Source organism: Mya arenaria, chromosome 4 (assembly GCF_026914265.1).
Source record: "Mya arenaria isolate MELC-2E11 chromosome 4, ASM2691426v1".
NCBI lineage: Eukaryota > Metazoa > Mollusca > Bivalvia > Myida > Myidae > Mya > Mya arenaria.
The window spans coordinates 51,427,958-51,446,673 of NC_069125.1; the positions used below are offsets into that span (position 1 = coordinate 51,427,958).

General features: G+C 34.8%; 1 protein-coding gene across 1 annotated transcript; it reads left to right on the forward strand.

Moving 5' to 3' along the window:
• Positions 1–1,858: 1,858 nt before the first annotated feature.
• LOC128232619 (ankyrin repeat domain-containing protein 49-like) lies at positions 1,859–11,628 on the forward strand. Its single transcript, XM_052946282.1, has 5 exons — positions 1,859–1,872; positions 7,844–7,996; positions 9,433–9,529; positions 10,095–10,255; positions 10,607–11,628. Exons 2-5 carry the CDS (start codon positions 7,919–7,921, stop codon positions 10,943–10,945), a joined length of 675 nt encoding a protein of 224 aa, XP_052802242.1. The 5' UTR covers positions 1,859–1,872; positions 7,844–7,918; the 3' UTR covers positions 10,946–11,628.
• The last annotated feature ends 7,088 nt before the right edge of the window (positions 11,629–18,716 follow it).

Below are 18,716 nucleotides of genomic sequence, written 5' to 3' on the forward strand. Positions count from 1 at the left end.
GAAGTACGCTCACATGTTTTGACACTCTGTACACATTCGTGTGACTTTGTCATTTCTTTAACGCAGATGATTTGGTCAGCGATGTTTTAACTTAACTTTAGTTTGAAACTAAACTATTCTGCTTTGATGAAACCCAAGCTATAAATGCATGATATTACCAATACATATAAACAAATAGTGTAGCCTGGGTTACCTGCCCTTACCATTGCATTATCGGTACTCTTGTTGTGCAAGGAACCAGACAAACAAAGAGTGCTGATATAGATAATTAAAAATAGGGGACTGTACTTGCAAAAAACGTAAGGATTTCACTGAAAATGCAGGTTCATCATTAATTATGTAATTGTGAAGACAGTTTTCAACTAATTGAATACACGACATATTAAGATTTGTTTTTGTTTTTACTAGCGTTAATCGTATATTATTTGCTATTTTCGTAAGGGGTTAGTTATTTTCGTACGAGGTTTTCGTCACCTCGTGTTCATTATTTGAATAAATGTGGATTTCGTCATAATATCTAACCCAAAAACATGTTTTCGTCATCTTTATACACATCTACAATATTGTGTCGATTTAATTGTTTTACTAGCATTAAACGTATTTTATTTGCTGTTTGCGTAAGGGGTTAGTTATTTTCGTACGAGTTCTTCGTCACCTCGTGTTCATTATTTGAATAAATGTCGATTTTGTCGTCATAATATCTAACACAGAAACATATTTTTCATCATATTTATATAATATCTACAAAATGGGTCTATTTAATTGTTTTTACTAGCGTTATACGTATTTCATTAGTTATTTTCGTAGTCAAATGTTTTTTACGCATATAATCTAGCTATACCGCAATACAACCTTATTCTCATTTTTTCAAAAATGGCTTTATAGCCAGTTATTGCCATAAGTAGTTGGGTCATTGTATTTGACTAAAAGTTGAAGGACATCATGATGGAGTGGTATATAGTGAGATAAATAATACACATGACCTTAGTTTACCGTAGCGTACGTCCTTTACTTGTGCTAGACCTGGGAATGTGATGGTTCTAATCATTGGTCCCAAGCAAAACATTTAATTTCAATAAAATACTTTAAACTGGCATTTTTTGCTTTATTTATATATGTATGAGTGTTTATACAAAAGTGTATAATTATGTTTCTAACGAATCATACATAATAAAAAAAAATATGATTGTAGTATGATAATACATAAAAGCAAGAACTATTAACAATTAAATGTGTTAAGTTCAAACAGCATTGTCGGATACATGCACCAACGACCAAACCACTGTCACACGGAGAGAATCGGAAGGAGTCGCACGTGCACGTGGCTATCCGACAATGATAATGTTTGTGTACAATATAAGTTTCAATCGTTTAAGTGATATATATAAATAAAATTCACATGAATGTTAGAAATGCATGTTCATGTTGTTTGGATACGAATGCTAATTTCCCCTTTACTACCACCAAACCTCTTAATTAATAAAGTATATTTGCGTCATTACAGTGAACCTGAGAAGAAAAGGGGGACCAGTGAAGCATGGCACTCTAAACGTCTCAGTTAACTGGGCTGATATTTCTTACCACCACACACATAACACCCCACCTCCAGCTCATTACACCGCCGATCCAGGCATCCTGACACCATGAAGTAAAGTTTACCATGGAAGAAAATTGGGCCCTGCTAGGGGCTCAAACCCAAGAATGCCGGAACACTAGCACGGCGCCCCACAACCTGCTATCAACTTGCAGACCAGGTTTTACGAAAATGTTTTGATAGTAGAGATCTCCAATACTAGTTAATTAGTGGAGATCACTGCGCATAGAATTGTAATTGCTAAATCCCTCAACTGTTGCCTGTCACAAAAAAAACGTATCAACAACGGTTAGCGCTAAAGATCATACCAATACCGAATCGACACAAGCAAAGATCATACAGATGGAAATACAATTAAAATTGTTGTCTGCCACCATAAATCTAAACATGTACGAAAAATGTTTCTTTTCATTCCTTGGATGTGCAAGAAAATCTTTTATGTACCAGGTAAGTTTAACAAATAAGATACTGAGTAACTGGATTACATGTTTTGTTTTTTAACTTGTCAGCAAGGTTACCAAGTATTGGAAATTACTAGACTTTTAAATTAAATACTGTAGCTACTTTCTAGTTCTGAGTGATGATCAAAAGTCAATTTACCACCTGTTATACTATTTTTTGTCTACAGTCTAAGTGATGATCAATCGCTAGTCAATAATTGTATTTTTTTGTCGTTAGTGACTTTTACGTTCTGAGTGGATAGTGGATATCACTATTTTTCTGTCTTTTCCTACTTTTACGTTCTAAGTGATGATCAATAGCCAGTTAATATTACTATTTTTCTGTCGTTTCCTTCTTTTACGTTCTGAGTGATGATCAATAGCTAGTTAATATTACTATTTTTCTGTCGTTTCCTTCTTTTACGTTCTGAGTGATGATCAATAGCAGTCGATATTACTATTTTTCTGTCGTTTCCTTCTTTTACGTTCTGAGTGATGATCAATAGCCAGTCGATATTACTATTTTTCTGTCGTTTCCTTCTTTTACGTTCTGAGTGATGTTCAATAGCCAGTCGATATTACTATTTTTCTGTCGTTTCCTTCTTTTACGTTCTGAGTGATGATCAATAGCCAGTCGATATTACTATTTTTCTGTCGTTTCCTTCCTTTACGTTCTGAGTGATGATCAATAGCCGGTCAATATTACTATTTTTCTGTCTTTTCCTACTTTTACGTTCTGAGTGATGATCAATAGCCTACTTTTACGTTCTGAGTGATGATCAATAGCCTGTCGATATTACTATTTTTTGTCGTTTTTGACTTTTACATTCTGAGTGATGATCATTAGCCAGTTAATATTACTATTTTTTGTCGTTTTTGACTTTCTCGTTCTGAGTGATGATCATTAGCCAGTTAATATTACTATTTTTTGTCGTTTTTGACTTTCTCGTTCTGAGTGATGATCATTAGCCAGTTAATATTACTATTTTTTGTCGTTTTTGACTTTTAACGTTCTGAATGATGATCAATAGCTGGTTAATATTACTATTTTTTGTCGTTTTTGACTTTTACGTTCTGAGTGATGATCAATAGCCAGTCGATATTACTATTTTTCTGTCTTTTCCTTCTTTTACGTTCTGAGTGATGATCAATAGCCAGTCGATATTACTATTTTTTGTCGTTTTTGACTTTTACGTTTTGAGTGATGATCAATAGCCAGTCGATATTACTATTTTTCTGTCGTTTCCTTCTTTTACGTTCTGAGTGATGATCAATAGCCGGTCAATATTACTATTTTTCTGTCTTTTCCTACTTTTACGTTCTGAGTGATGATCAATAGCCGGTCGATATTACTATTTTTTGTCGTTTTTGACTTTTACATTCTGAGTGATGATCAATAGCCGGTTAATAGTACTATTTTTTGTCGTTTTTGACTTTCTCGTTCTGAGTGATGATCATTAGCCAGTTAATATTACTATTTTTTGTCGTTTTTGACTTTTAACGTTCTGAATGACGATCAATAGCTGGTTAATATTACTATTTTTTGTCGTTTTTGACTTTTACGTTCTGAGTGATGATCAATAGCCAGTCAATATTACTATTTTTTGTCGTTTTTGACTTTTACGTTCTGAGTGATGATCATTAGCCAGTCAATATTACTATTTTTTGTCGTTTTTTACTTTAACTTTCTGAGTTATAAACAAAAGACAGTCATTAATAATGTTTTTTTGTTATTTATGAATTTTACGTTCTGAGTGATGATCATTAGCCGGTCAATAATACTATTTTTCTGTATTTTTCTTACTTTTATGTTCTGAATGGTGATATATTTAAGTGCAATATTTGATTTACTTGATTTTATTACAGATTGTACAGTTCCTAGTAATGAGAAATGGCTAGATGTTATACAATATCATACTTCATGATGTCACCAACAATGTCATGTTCTGAGTATTGGGAAATAGTTGGAGACTCAGCATTGCAGAAACTAGTTTACTCAGGTATGTTAAATGGCTGCTAGGTTGCTGTTTGAAAAAATAGTATGCAGATGTGCAAGTGACATTGTGCAACTTTGGGCGTTGGAGATAATTGTTACAATTTTTGAAGATTTAATACTTTAACTATTCTCATATTTCTATAGCAACCATGGCTCTCATCCTTAAAGCATTGCAATTGGCTTTTTAAAAAGACCTGATTGTTTGATAATACCTTAATGCATCATTAACTTTTTCTTTATTTATGTTCCATAAAGATTCTATTATCAAAATTAATATTACTAGCTTTAATAATTATTGACATTTCATTTGACTTTTGACATGTCTTTTGAGTGTTTCCTTAGTCATTAATGTGTAATCATTCAGGGCCCTTATCGCATTCTGTAATGGCTCATTTGTCTACAGTATGGCCAAAGGTTTATACTATTCATCCATGTATTTGTGAAAGAAATGTTTGCATTTTAAAGAGTGTCAGTCAAAAAATAAATGAGCATAATAACCTTGAAGTGATCAGTTACAAAAGTTGTTATCTTCCAAGCATGAAATATAGCCACATGCAAGTCATGTTCTGCTCTATATTTACAGAATGTTTGTTCCAACTCACGGATGATATTGTCAGATAAGAGCACATTGGCAAGTTGCAGACGTTGACTTTCTGAATTACAGAAAATAGTTTCAGTCAGGTATTGTACATCATGATTGGCATATATATATTAAAAATTTAGTTTTGAACAAAAATTAGCAAAAATGTTTTTTGATAGAGAAATTACAGTGCTTTTCAAGAACATTTTCATTAACAAATTAGACATAAATCTCATTGAGATTTTATTTTACATGTCACAATGCAAAAACAACCAAAATGGACAGTATATACTTAAGTATACATGAATGGACCAAAACTGCCAAACTAATGGAAATTTGTAGTATTTTTCTTTATATCTTCTTTTGTTTGTGTTTCAGGATACCAGAAAGCATCAGGACTTCCAGGGCATGGCTATAGCTCCTCCTGAAAGAACATTAGAAACACTTGATTATTTGTGTGAAATACTTTGAAATAAAAAAGACTCTTTGTGCATGATTTAATTCCTAAAGAAAATCAATAAACCTGAAGAATGATTTATATATATATGCATATATATGTAAAAATATGTTCCAATAAAAGTATCAATTATTACATTTATCTTTTTAATTTGAATTGCTATGTCAGTATGGATTAAAACCTCTGAAAAATAAAGACAATGGAAATATTAACAGAATCTGGATTTAAACTAGAGATTTTTTTATAGTCTTGAAAGTTAAATGTCCATCCGGGTCACCTTATTTCCAAACTTATGTAGCAGATACTTCATTTGCTATGTTTGTATCAGAAACATGAATTTCTGATGCTTCTGAAATTTTAACTTTATTAAACAAAAAAATAACAATTCAAGAGAAATATGTATCATGTATGTGAAATGAAATGATGGCTGCTATTTCTCAGTAGTTAAACATTTATCTGAAAATACAATATTATGTATGTATGTTGGTTTTAAAACAAATCATTATAAAACAGAATATTTCTGAAAAGTATCAAATGATATGAAGCATAATCAAGCATACCAATGTATCATTATCAATTACAAATGAAAAGAAGATCATAGAAAAAACTGTTACCCAAAATTGTTTTCTATAAAATTCAAAATTTGTTTTTTCTTATTCTAAATGGGGGGAACAGTATACAATCACAAACAGTTGAAGCAATAATTTGAAACATGAATAGAAGGTGTACAAAGAAATGTTGTTGAGCCTGCTCCTCATACGAGTGAAGTTGGGAAAATATCCGGCTAATAATACATTTTACCTCTTACAATATGTGATTACGATACCATACATGTAAGGTAGCAAGGACATCTGAACAACAAAGCTAGTGTGAATACTTCTATTTGAATTATATTCTTTAATTCCATTCCTTTGTTGTTATTTTCCTCTTCATCCACTTCATCGAGCTTCACAGTTTCTTGTCTGGTGAATCATCAATGCAGATAGTACATTACATAATTGGTAGGAAAACTAATTTTCACTGCCAACATGATTACTACCGACATCAACATAAAATTCCTGTCAAAGCTGTAACCTTTTATTTATACCTTCCATTCTATCATTTTCTTTGTAAATTTGTTATTATTGATATATTGTCCTTTGTTTGACAAATTTCATTTCCAGTTTCTTTCTAGCATATGTTTCTACATTCTCCAGATCATTAGGCGACTGGTCCATGTTCTTTCTAGCCCTTAGAAGGTGGTTTCGAATGTTTCTGCTGTTCAGAAAAAACTTTTGTTGGCCACACTTATGCCCGGCAGACAAAGTGTCCTGACATTCTCCTTTAGGTGTTTCTTCACACTCCCAGTGTATGTTATGCATCAGTCAATTGTAACCACGCCGCCCCCCAGGTCCGGGGAATAGTGGGGACTGACTTTCGGTCCAGCCAACCCTGGGTGCAAAGTCCCGCCCTGTGGGGATGAACTGATGTAAAATCCCCGCCAAATGCCCTGAACCCTGGGGACACTAGGTTAAAGGCCCATTCGCCACGATGTTTAGCGCGAAGACAAAACCACGGCATTCACCCTGGCACTGCATTTACCATTTGCCGATATTTGAGGACTAATAATAAAATTAAAATCAATCAGCATGTTTGCACTTGACCCCATCTGTAACATTTACATTTGTTTATTTCAAACTTTTAACCAACAAAATCCTTTACCTTTATATTCTTACGGGAGTAAGTTTTTTCGATGTATATACATATTTTGTATAAACATGTTGATTATATAGTGTTGCTTTCAATATAAACTATCTTTATCATTAACTTCAGTGAAATCCCCGCCAAATGCCCACGCCCCGCACCCCTGGGACCCTAGGATAGGCCAAATTCCACCTTTTATGGCGCAGACAAAACCACTGCATTCCTCCGGCACTGCGGGGCCACATAGAAGTAAAAACACGACCCATTTCCAGTATACCACCTGACCTGGTGGGGCTGTGGATATAGCTACAATAATGAGCGATCAGGGATACTTTTTTATTATTTTGACATTTCATGTGTATCCCTGTAACCAGTCTGCCATAGTCTAAAAATTGTCAAAAGACGGGTTGACGGCCATTTAGGTGGACTAGCTGTGGATACAACTGACTGGTGCAAAACACATTCACTTGGCACTGCGGAGCTACCTTAAAAGTTAAAACACGGCCAATTTCCCGACTATCCCCAGACCTGGGGGGACCGTGGTTACAAATGACTGATCAAATAATGCATAGATCCTTCCCATAGTACTTTAAAACACTTCCCATATCAGACAAGCAAACAAACCCACTCTCATCACAATTAAGTGATAATAATTTTCTTCCGAGTGGCAGTTATCATAAATTTGGGTTTTTAAATGCTGTTAAAACGTATATGGTTATCTAAAGCATTAGTCTTTTTTAACATCACTCAATGACAGTCTGTCCCAACAAAATAATTATAAATGGTGAGCTCAAACATTGAGCTTGACATTCTTCAACCACTGTAGAGGCTATTTTTCATCGCCCAGAACTAATCTTTCAGTGAAATCACCATATGGTTGGCTAAAACATTGGCAAAAGCAAGCATGCTTGAATCAAAGTATTGAAATCTTCATATGCCTGAATGTTGGAGTTGATTTTCCGCAACATTGTCAACACTGTAAGCAGCCATGAACGTCGTTTTTAACTTCCTTTCTAAGAGTTCAAGCTGCAGACAACAGTTTATAAACATTATGATCTTTGAGCAAATAATGTTATGATCATTAGTGTTTTCGATCAACAACAACTACAAAATCAACATCAAAATAGTCATAGATTATAAAACAGTAAGAAGTCATCTTTGATTAAGAATGTCAGATGAAGAGGATGGATCAGATATTGTTACAGAAATGAATGCATTTGGTCTGAGCGCTGACATATTGCAACAGGTAAATTAGCCAATTTTAGCCACTTTTTCTTTTATGCATGTGTTTCGGATAGTATTGTTTTTGGACAGTAAGACCACGGACCTATAAACAATGGATTAGCAACTCTCGTCTGTGTTAATGCGATTAGCTCAAACTCACGCATGCAGCGCGATTTCATTCTGAGATCTTGCCATGTGATCGTTTTCCAGACGTCCGACATCGGCTGAATATATACATGTAGGATAACAGTAATTAAAACTGAATATAAATTTAATCAGGAAAATATTCGGTCCTGATTAATACTTCAATAATTAGAGAAAATACAATAACGACAAACTACAAACATATTACATGCGACATGTCGATCGGTGTTAAAAATAATTATCAGCAGAGCTGGCGGAAATATTCGAAGATCCCCGTTAATCACCGATTGGAGATTTGGCGGAATTTTCCGCTCTTTGCCGAGCGCGCTAAGGATTGTGAGTGAATTATTATTTCTTATTGTTTCATCGATATCGAGCAGTTGCCAATCCATGGTTTCTAGGTCCGTGGTAAGACTAAAAGCAACCTTATTATTATGAGTCAATATAACAATGCGATCATCCAAGGACTTGCAGGAGGGATGTCAGGTTTGTTTATGAATTTTTTTTTTCCTGGTTCTTCAAAATCTTTGTGGTAATGCACCAGTTAATTGTTACCACGGCCCCACCAGGTCTGGGGGGATAGTGAGGGAAATGGGCTGTGTGTTAACCGTTCCTAGGTATCCCGGGGTGCTGGGGCATTTGGTTGTCATCAGACCAGTAGTTTGTCCCCACAGGACGGGGATTTTACCAGGGATTGGCTGGATCGAAAGTCAAAGACCCTACTATTCCCCGGACCTGGGGGGGAGGGGGGGGGGCGTGGTTACAATTCAATTGACTGGTGCATAACCAATATTTATTTTCTAATTGTACTTGTGAAATAGTTAATCTCCCCATGTAAACTGCCACATAGTTCATATCAGTAGATGTCCTTGAACATTTTTGGCATAGTCAAATGTGAAATATACCATCAAATATAAATGTCTGTGGAAATGCTCATAACATTAAGTTTAATTTCATATTTGGTAACTTCATGTATATATAGTCCACCTAAATGGCCGTCAAAGAGTCTTTTGAGGATTTTTTTAACTAAGGCAGACCTGTTACAGGGATACATAAGAAATGTCAAAATAATAAAAAAAAATATCCCTGATCGCTCATTATTGTAGCTACATGTATGTATACATGTAAGTATCTTTATTTCACTTGCCCAGGAATGGTGAGTATATATATATTAAAGACTGCATAAGTGCATTGATTACAATGTTCATAAATGTATATTTATTTCGCAGAATGTGAATTTGCTCATTAATAAAATGTAAACGATCAGTTTTCTTTCATAATACATTTTGATTTTGATTTATTTTGTATTTTCAGATATTTGCAGCAAAGAGTGGAGACCCTAACAAATTTCAGAGCTTTTGGGAGATGGATGAGGAAGATGTGGAGGAGGAGAGCATGGAGGAGATACAGAGTTAGTGGGGTATTAAATGAGACATGTACTGTAATAAATATAAATGTAATGTTAAGCTTTATCCAATACAGAAATTGAGAATATGTACAATGTACCGGTACTCATGGGCGTGTGGTTCTGGGACACTTATAGAGGTTATTTCAAGATATTTTCCTAAATTTTGAAGACCACTCAAAATAATATTCTGTTCAGGAAACTTAAGCTCGTTTTTGATTCAAATAATGCAAGGTTATAGTGAGTTGCTTTTAAATAACCACTTCATTTTTCTTTCTTTCTCAGATATAAATTTACAACAATGAACTTCTCGCTTACTGGTATCCATTACTCACCAGGAAAGAAGCACAGAACATGTTGCCTTTATATGGAGTTGCGTTGACAGAAATTTTGACTTTAATTAGCTTTCACATGTATAATTTTATGTTTTCTGCTTTTACCTTCATAAATTTCTAGATAATTTCCTCTGTTATCATATGCCACAACATTGCTGCACATACAACATACATCAATCATCTAATGGTTGGAAAAAAGCACAAGTTGATTTTAGCTAATGCATGTTTTTTTACAGAGGATCCAAGAAAGAAGATCCTGTGGGCTGCAGAGAACAATGAGTTAGCTATCGTTAGAGATCTTCTCGAGACTGACCCGGGGCTTGTGTCCAGCAGGGACAGTGATGGGTACACTCCCCTTCACAGGGCAGCATACAATGGTCATCTAGATATGATCAAAGTGGGTTTAATAAGACAAATAATTGATGGACTTAATAGCATATATACAAGTATTATTTTTATTCATTGATAAATATAATAATTTTAATGTTTTATAGATGTAACTTATATGTGGTGGAAAATTAATAACTACATGCAAAGATAAATAAAAATTCTAAAATATAGACCATTCATAAATCTTTTAATACATTATGTGAATGGCAAATGCCGTGGCAGTAGACAGGAACCAGACACAATTACCCTTTTAAAATACATTAAAGATATATATTATAAGTGATAATTATAACTGAAGTATTATATGTGATACTAAGTTTTTGATTGCAAGAAGAAAAGTTAGTTTTATGTTTCCAAGTTACTGCTAGACAATGGGGCAGATGTGTTAGCAGAGACCAACGATGGCTGGCACCCGCTCCACAGCGCCTCACGCTGGAACCAAACGTCAGCCGCCTCCCTGCTGCTGCAGAGGGGAGCCAACATCAACGCCCGCACTCACAGTGACCAAACACCCCTACACATCGCAGCATCAGACAAAGAGAGCATGGACTGTCTCAAAGCTCTTGTTACTGATAAAAGCTCAGATATCAGCCTGATAAACAGTCTTGGTGAAACTGCATATGTAATTTGTAAACGGACCAGTGAACACTATAAACTTTTTGAACAAAGACCAGATTTCATGTCAGTGAAAACTTAGTTTTGTCTCTGCTATGTTCTGTACAATTCCTGCTGTTGAGATAAGGACTGCATACTGCTGGTTTATGACAGTTTCTGTTCATGCACATACAAGAGGGCATATATAGGTGTATGAAGTAATGTCATGTCATATTGTGTGTCTTTGTAGAAATACCTTTATAACTTTTTTAGGTCAGTTTTTTTTTTTAACGAAAGGAGTCAATAATACAATTAGTTGCCCTTAAACTCGCAATACTTCTTGGAACTTAATATTTGTGCAAGGTATTTAACAAAACATGCATTAGTCATCATTATTTGTAATATTTGAATATATTTGGCCCCTTAAGAAATTGACACTTTAAAAGGTCATGTCATTTTCCCCTCTGCTATAAATATACAGAGTATAAGCCATGTGACTGCCTTCAACTGTTCCATATTTCTATAGCACCACAGACTCCAAAGTCTATGTTGAGCCATAACTTAAAGGGGCGTGTTCACATTTGGTAGGGTCAGATATTGAAGAAATTATTTTTTATGAACAGAAAATAAAATGGGTGTTACAATCAGTTCCATCATAAAATATTGAAATTAGAGCTGTCAGTAATAATTTAAAAATGTAACAGAAAATGCGTAAGTCTAAGTAGCGCTATTGAAAATTGAATTATTTCCATATTGGATTTACAAAAATATATTTTCATTTGAGTATCTGCCAGTTCCTTAATTTCTTTGTTCATAAACAAAAAACGCAATTTTGGCATTTTAAAAAAGTTACACTTTGTAAACATAAATAAGCAAGTACATAGTTTTTGTATGTGAGTATATGGTTTTGAATAATAATCGGGTATATGATATTTTCGCAACTGAACGACATGGGTAACGAATAAGGCTGCTTTTTAAAAAATCTTTTCATTCTGCCCAGACAACAGATCTTAAACTGTATGCATTGTTGGATTTACATAATACAAGCCATGTAGGTAACACGTAGGTTTGAATACAATGGACATGTAAACAGAAAGTGTAATTTGTCTTCTACAATACATTCACAATTTCGACAATAACGATACTCTCTCTGTCCGTGTAGAATCGCCCTCAGCCCAAACCTACTCACATATTGAGAGCACTGATTTAAACGTCTGACCAGTCACCATTACACGTGTATTACACGATGTGTATGGCCCTTTATCACATTAAACCATTTACTTTGTGTACATTGCGTTTGGGGTCATTACATGGACATCTATGACTTTCCTGCGACCACTCTTGTTACCTAACACAGCCTTTGTTTATTTGTGTTCAAGGCACCATATTTTATTTACCTTTTCCTAATTTTTTTTTCATTTCATTGACTTGAATAGAAGTAGACTAATTGGCCACAATGCTGTCCATTTCTACCAATGTATTACATTTAACGACCGTCTTGTCAAAAGGAATATCCCGTCATTGCAAGACCCATTTTTACAATTGACAGTTAAATCTGAAGTGTCTAGCCAGTAATGAACATAATGATGAAATATGATATAATAATTATAACAATCCCTGACAATGGACGTACTATTTACAAACCTTTTATGGCGTTGAATAACCTCTACAAATTAGAAAAGAAGAGACTGCAGGGGAAATAATTGAGTCTGGCTTTACTCTAAAGTGGTTGTTCAATGGTGCTTGTCCGATTCTAATTCAAGTATATTTAATTCAATTGACGTCTTGCAGCGTCTGTCTGCTTGTTATTGCTTGTTTTAATAGCACACCATGCAATGCAGTGCAAAATGTACTACTAGTATGTTACTTTTGAGAAAAAAATGAGGAAATGTCAGAGCTTTTGCCTTGTCTGCATCGGCGTCCACAATTCTTAACCCTGGCCATAACTGAACTAACGTTTAAATGTCAGAGCTTTTGCCTTGTCTGCATCGGCGTCCACAATTCTTAACCCTGGCCATAACTAAACTAACGTTTAAGATATTCCCATTAAACTTAGTACACATGTTATCTGTGATCGTGGAAAATGTGCGCGTGTTAGCATGCCCATAACTGTGACTTAATAATAATTGAATTATTCCACTGAATACTTGGTAGGTCGCCTATAACTCAAAAACAGTCATGTTTCATAGATTCTAGTACTCATTTTACATGCGACAAAACCGCGACATATGTGTGACAAGCCCTGAAAAATAAGTCGTTCAAAAAATGTCCATATTGGCCATAAGTTCGTTGTTTTTCCAAGATTGACATGATATTTGTGTCTCCCCTAATGAATGCGGGATACATATTGTTTATGCCCTGTCCGTCCCTCAGTCCGTCCGTACGTCACACTTCGTTTCCGCTCAATACCTTAATAACGCTTGGACCCAGGAACTTCAAATTTGGTATCCAAGTTGGTCGTGACCAGTAGATGACTCATATTTTGAGATCAGAAGATCAAATGTTAAGGGCGCGGCGTCCATGAGGTGAACATACGGTTTCTGCTCAATAACTGAAGATCATTAGGGTCCAGGAACTTCATACTTTGCATGTGAGTTGGTCATGACTAGAAGTTGACCCCAATTAATTTTGAGATCAATATTTCAAATGTCAAGAACACTGAACTTCAGGTGAAAAACGATACATTGGCGTTGACGCTAAGCTGAAAGATGGTTTCTGCCCTATAACTACCGAATCCTTGTACCCAGAAACTTCATACTTGGTATTCCAGTCGGTCATGACTAGTATATGACGTCTATTGATTTTGAGGTCAAAACGTCAAAGGTCAAGATCACAGTGGACTTCAGGTGAAGAACGATATATTGGCGTTGACCCTCAACTGAAAGATGTTTTTTGTTAAATAACTATAGAACGCTTGTGCCCAGGAACTTTATACCTGGAACTCCAGTTTGTCAAGACTAACAGATGACCCTTATTGATTTTGAGGTCAATAGGTCAAGGCCGCAGTGATCTTGGGGTGGAAAAAACGGTTTTCGCTCACTAATTTGAGACCGCCTCCACCCAGAAAACTCCTACTTGGTATGCCAGTTGGTCATGACTAAAAGATGACACCTATTCGTTTTGAGATAGTCGCGGTGACCTTGAGGTGAAAAAATGGTTTCCGATCAACAACTAAAGAACGCTTGCACCCAGGAGCTTCACACTTGGTTGAGTACAAATGCCATGTTTATCAGTGATTATTTTCAGCAACGACCACACAATTGGGGAAACAAGCTCTTTAAGAAATTACCCCAATCTATAAATAAATCATAACAATATACACAAAATTATGGTTATTTTCTCCCCCCCCCCCCCCTCCCCCCAAAAACAAACAAACATAGAAGCTTTTCCGACCCATTGAGCATGTGTAATCTCATATCATGTGAAGGCACACTTCTATTTGATTTTGTTGAACACAAATACCTGAACTACTTGAACTTGTCTTTTGCATAACAAACATTAACATACCAACTGCAACTATGTGTGTGTGGGCGTATGTTTGTGTGTGCGTGTGTGCGTGCGTGAAATGTAGAAGACTGGATACATCATACGGAAACTTTTCTGCGACCCACTGTTTGAAAGTACTAATCGATATGTGAACATTAATGTGATACGTGAATTGTGTGCTCCAACATGAGGTCAAGTGACATTGTCATAAAATTAATGTGTCAAGATAAATCACAATCCGGTTCTGATGTTCAAGCATCTATATAATTATATATATTATTTAAGTTAAAACTACAGTACTGAAGAATATACTTTGTCCAGGTTTTTGCAAATTATATATCATTCACAAACATATAGGGTGTCAATAAAATAAACATGCAAATAAAACAAATGTGTATTCTCTTTTAAACCAATATTTAAATAAGCGCATGAAAACAAGCTATCGAGTACGTATTGCTGACGTAAGTGTTGAATTATTAATTCCTCTAATTGCCGTCCAAACTGCGGATCTTTGAAAATGACACATTCAGAGAAACAGCAATAACCATGTTATAGAAATGTGACAGAGACCGGCATTTTTTTGTCAAGATGCGTATTGACTCCATGATTTCTTCGTTGTTCATCTCAATGTGTCAAATGTTTGCTGTTTTCGCGGTGCGATTCTCGACGGTCGAGTGGGCACCATGTCGGTAGATGGAATCCCAATTTCGGATGATGACGGACGAGTCTCTGGACGGCTGTGTGGTGGCCTGTGCAGGCCGCCCTGTGTGTGAGGCCGTCATGTACCCACCGCCTCCGGTTTTGTGAACTTCTTGACTCGAGCGACATTGCAGCCAGCAAAAGTGGAAACACAGAAACTCAATGCCAGGTCATCAAGAAAACTAATTTTCTGGAAAAGGTTAGTTTTGCAAAGCTTGTTTCGTCCTAAGCAATTGTTGCTCATGTTAATGTAAAGGTAACTGCATTTACTGAATAGTACATTTGTTAAAGTGACACTCTTATTCAAAGTCAATACATACACATGTATAAGAAACATAATTTTGAGTGATAAACCTTTTACTACCTACTAAATAATGCATTTATGGAAAATATTAATTACTGATAACAAGATTGTAACCGTGCATTTAATAGCTGAAAACGCAGAAATATTAAATAATTGGTGAGTGATCTACTATCGCCTCATAAGGAAGAAATACCGTGTTTTCTGCATTTTCTTTCAAATTTAACTCGGAATCATTCAAAAGAAACATTGTCTTCGAAATAAATTCATCCTTTTTAGTGTGTTAAAACGATTATATTAATTTTGGTAAGAGAGGTTATGTCCATTGTTTTGATTTCTCTATTTTTAGAGGATTTAGAATTGTTCTTACAAGCAGAAAGAATTCTGGACTTAGTATAAATGATCTTATTGTCATATGATTGTTATTTGCAGATGACATGGTTATTCTAGGTAACGCACCTGAAGATGTTAATAAGTTGTTATCTTTACTTGAAATATACTGTGTTAAGTGGAGTCTTGATGTCAATATAAGTAAGACAAAGGCTATGTTATTTCGAAAACGAGGTGGCCTTTTAAGAAACGAAACATTTTTATACAAAAATAATAACCTAGATGTTATAAATTATTTCAATTATTTGGGTACTGCTTTTAATAACACAGGTAAATTCGCACTGAACCAAGAATACTTCGTTGGGAAAGCCCTTAAAGCTGCACTCTCACAGATTGAACGTTTTGACAACTTTTTAATTTTTTTGTCTTGAAACAAGCAGTTTTTTGCGTAAATATCTGAAAAACAAAGATAAAATACTGATGACAAAAGATCAGATCACATATTTTCATAGTTCCTCTATAAAATTGATGTTTATGCATTTTTCTAAAACCGTTAGTAACGGTTTAAGCCATAAAACATTAAATTTGGAATGGAAATTTGAAAATCTGCGATCTGATCTTTTGTCAATAGTCTTTCATCACTGGTTTGCAGATATTTACGCAATAATTTGCTTATTCCTGGACAAAAAAATGATGGTAAAACGGTAAATCTGTGAGAGTGCAGCTTTAAGGCGTTTAATGTAATTATACATGAAACAGTGCAGTATTTAGGACGTTAACCATTGCTTGTATCACATTTTATTATTATAATAAAATATTGGTATAAAGTTGCAGACACTGACAATGTTATACTTAAGGAAATATATGATGTGTCTGTTTACCATATTTAATACAATTGTTTTAATTTACCAAAATGGACTAATTAATATCGAAAACAATGGTTCTTATGAAGGATACTGTGTTTAATTTGAAAGAACGGTGCAGAAAACACGGTATTTCTACCTTATGAGACTATAGTAGATCGCAGTAAATCTGTAGCATTCACCAATCATTTAATATTTTTGCGTTTTCAGCTATTAAATACACGGTTATAATCTTGTTATCAGTGATCAATTTTTTCCATAAATGTATTATTGAGTAAGAAGTTGAAGGTTTATCACTCAGAAATAAGAGTGTCACTTTAAGATTACATACTACATGTATATATGCAACAAACAAAAATTCCAGAAACGAACGTTACTGTATTTTTTGTAACTCTAGTGACTAAGAAGATGAATATCACTTTGTATTAATTTGTCCTTGTTATATTGACATAAGAAGTTCATATATTAATAAATAAGTTTACATTAGACCAAGCATGCATAAGTTTATAGAATTGTTAAAATCTGAAAATAAAAATACAATATTTAAATTTTCCAAATATATTAAAGAATCTATAAAACATAGAATTTCTCTTACTTGATTATTAGTAGAATATGCTTATCCTCATATTATGCATGTGTGTGCATTTATATGCATTCTCATGAAAACTATTTCATTTCTATTTGTATTCAACCAACATCGGTTCTGTATTATGTGACTTGTTGAATTCATATTTGATATTATTTGACTATGATACACGTCTAATAAAATGTTCTGTTCTGTTCTGATAAATCAATTATTCTGATAATTAAATTTGGGCGCAATCATCTCTCATATTTCTATAATTATACCAAAAAAGGTGGTGATGGTAATGCTGACTATGGCTGTGTGTATCCTGCTGCTGAGGTTGTTGTTGCTGTTGCTAAATAAACATAATATACTTTTTTTGAATTACCTGATGGTATTCTGTTAATTCTATAAAATAATATATAAAAACATATTATATACATGTAATTTAACATGAACAAGTGCACTTATAAATAACGTATAAGTTACCATGTCATAATGTTGATGATGATGATGATGATGATGATGATGACGACGACGACGACGACGACGACGACGATGTTGATGATGATGATGATGATGATGATGATGATGATGATGATGATGACGACGACGACTACGACGACGATGATGATGATGATAACGATGATGATGGCGACACAATTGGGAAAAATGTGATTTGTGAATTGGTTTATCAAACAATGCTTTCCGAATCGTAGGGAGTGGATACATGTATCAGCTGGGACTCCAATGGTCACAAGTCTACAACTTGCCACCGAGAAGGTAAGCACTTGACACGAAGTGTATTGGATTGGTTTTTCATGTAAGTCCCAGAGTTTAGATGTATGCAATTTCAATAATAGTTTTAAATCTTGATTTCCAAATGTTTATGACAACACAAGCAATGTTGTTGTTTTCTAGAATGTAAGCCAGTAAGGAATGTAGCTCACGGAAAGATTCTCGGACACCGATATGATGTCGGCGCGAAACTACGCGTACTTTGTGACCAAGGCTACGTCGAAGAGAATGGTATGCCGTCACTAACGTGTGGTGAGCGTGGAGTATGGTCGCACGTGCCCTCATGCGTTCCGTTGCCAACAGATGGCTATGTCATAGGTAGATGTGTTCGTTGATTATAATAACCATGCAACATTGTTGACTGTGTTAGTGTGTATTAATGTCATATCCCATCATTACGGAATTCCGTTAGGGCAATCCCTTTGGAATGTGTTGACCTAAACCCGATTCTCGATAGTATAATGCGAAATCATGAAATCACGAAACAACGATACTGAAAACAAGACAGTACGATGATACAGCGCGACAGTTCCATAACGAAAACGCGGTAATACGATCTTGCGATATGCTATCGTGTTTTCACCATCGTACTGTCGATTTTTCATCACCGTAATGTCGCGTTTTCGTTATTGAAGTATCGTACTATCGTGTTATCATCGTTGTACTGTCGCGTTTTTATCATCGTACTATCGTGTTATCATCGTTGTACTGTCGCGTTTTTATCATCGTACTAGCGTGTTATCATCGTTGTTCTGTCGCGTTTTTATCATCTTACTATCGTGTTATCTTCGTTGTACTGTCGCGTTTTTATCATCGTACTATCGTGTTATCA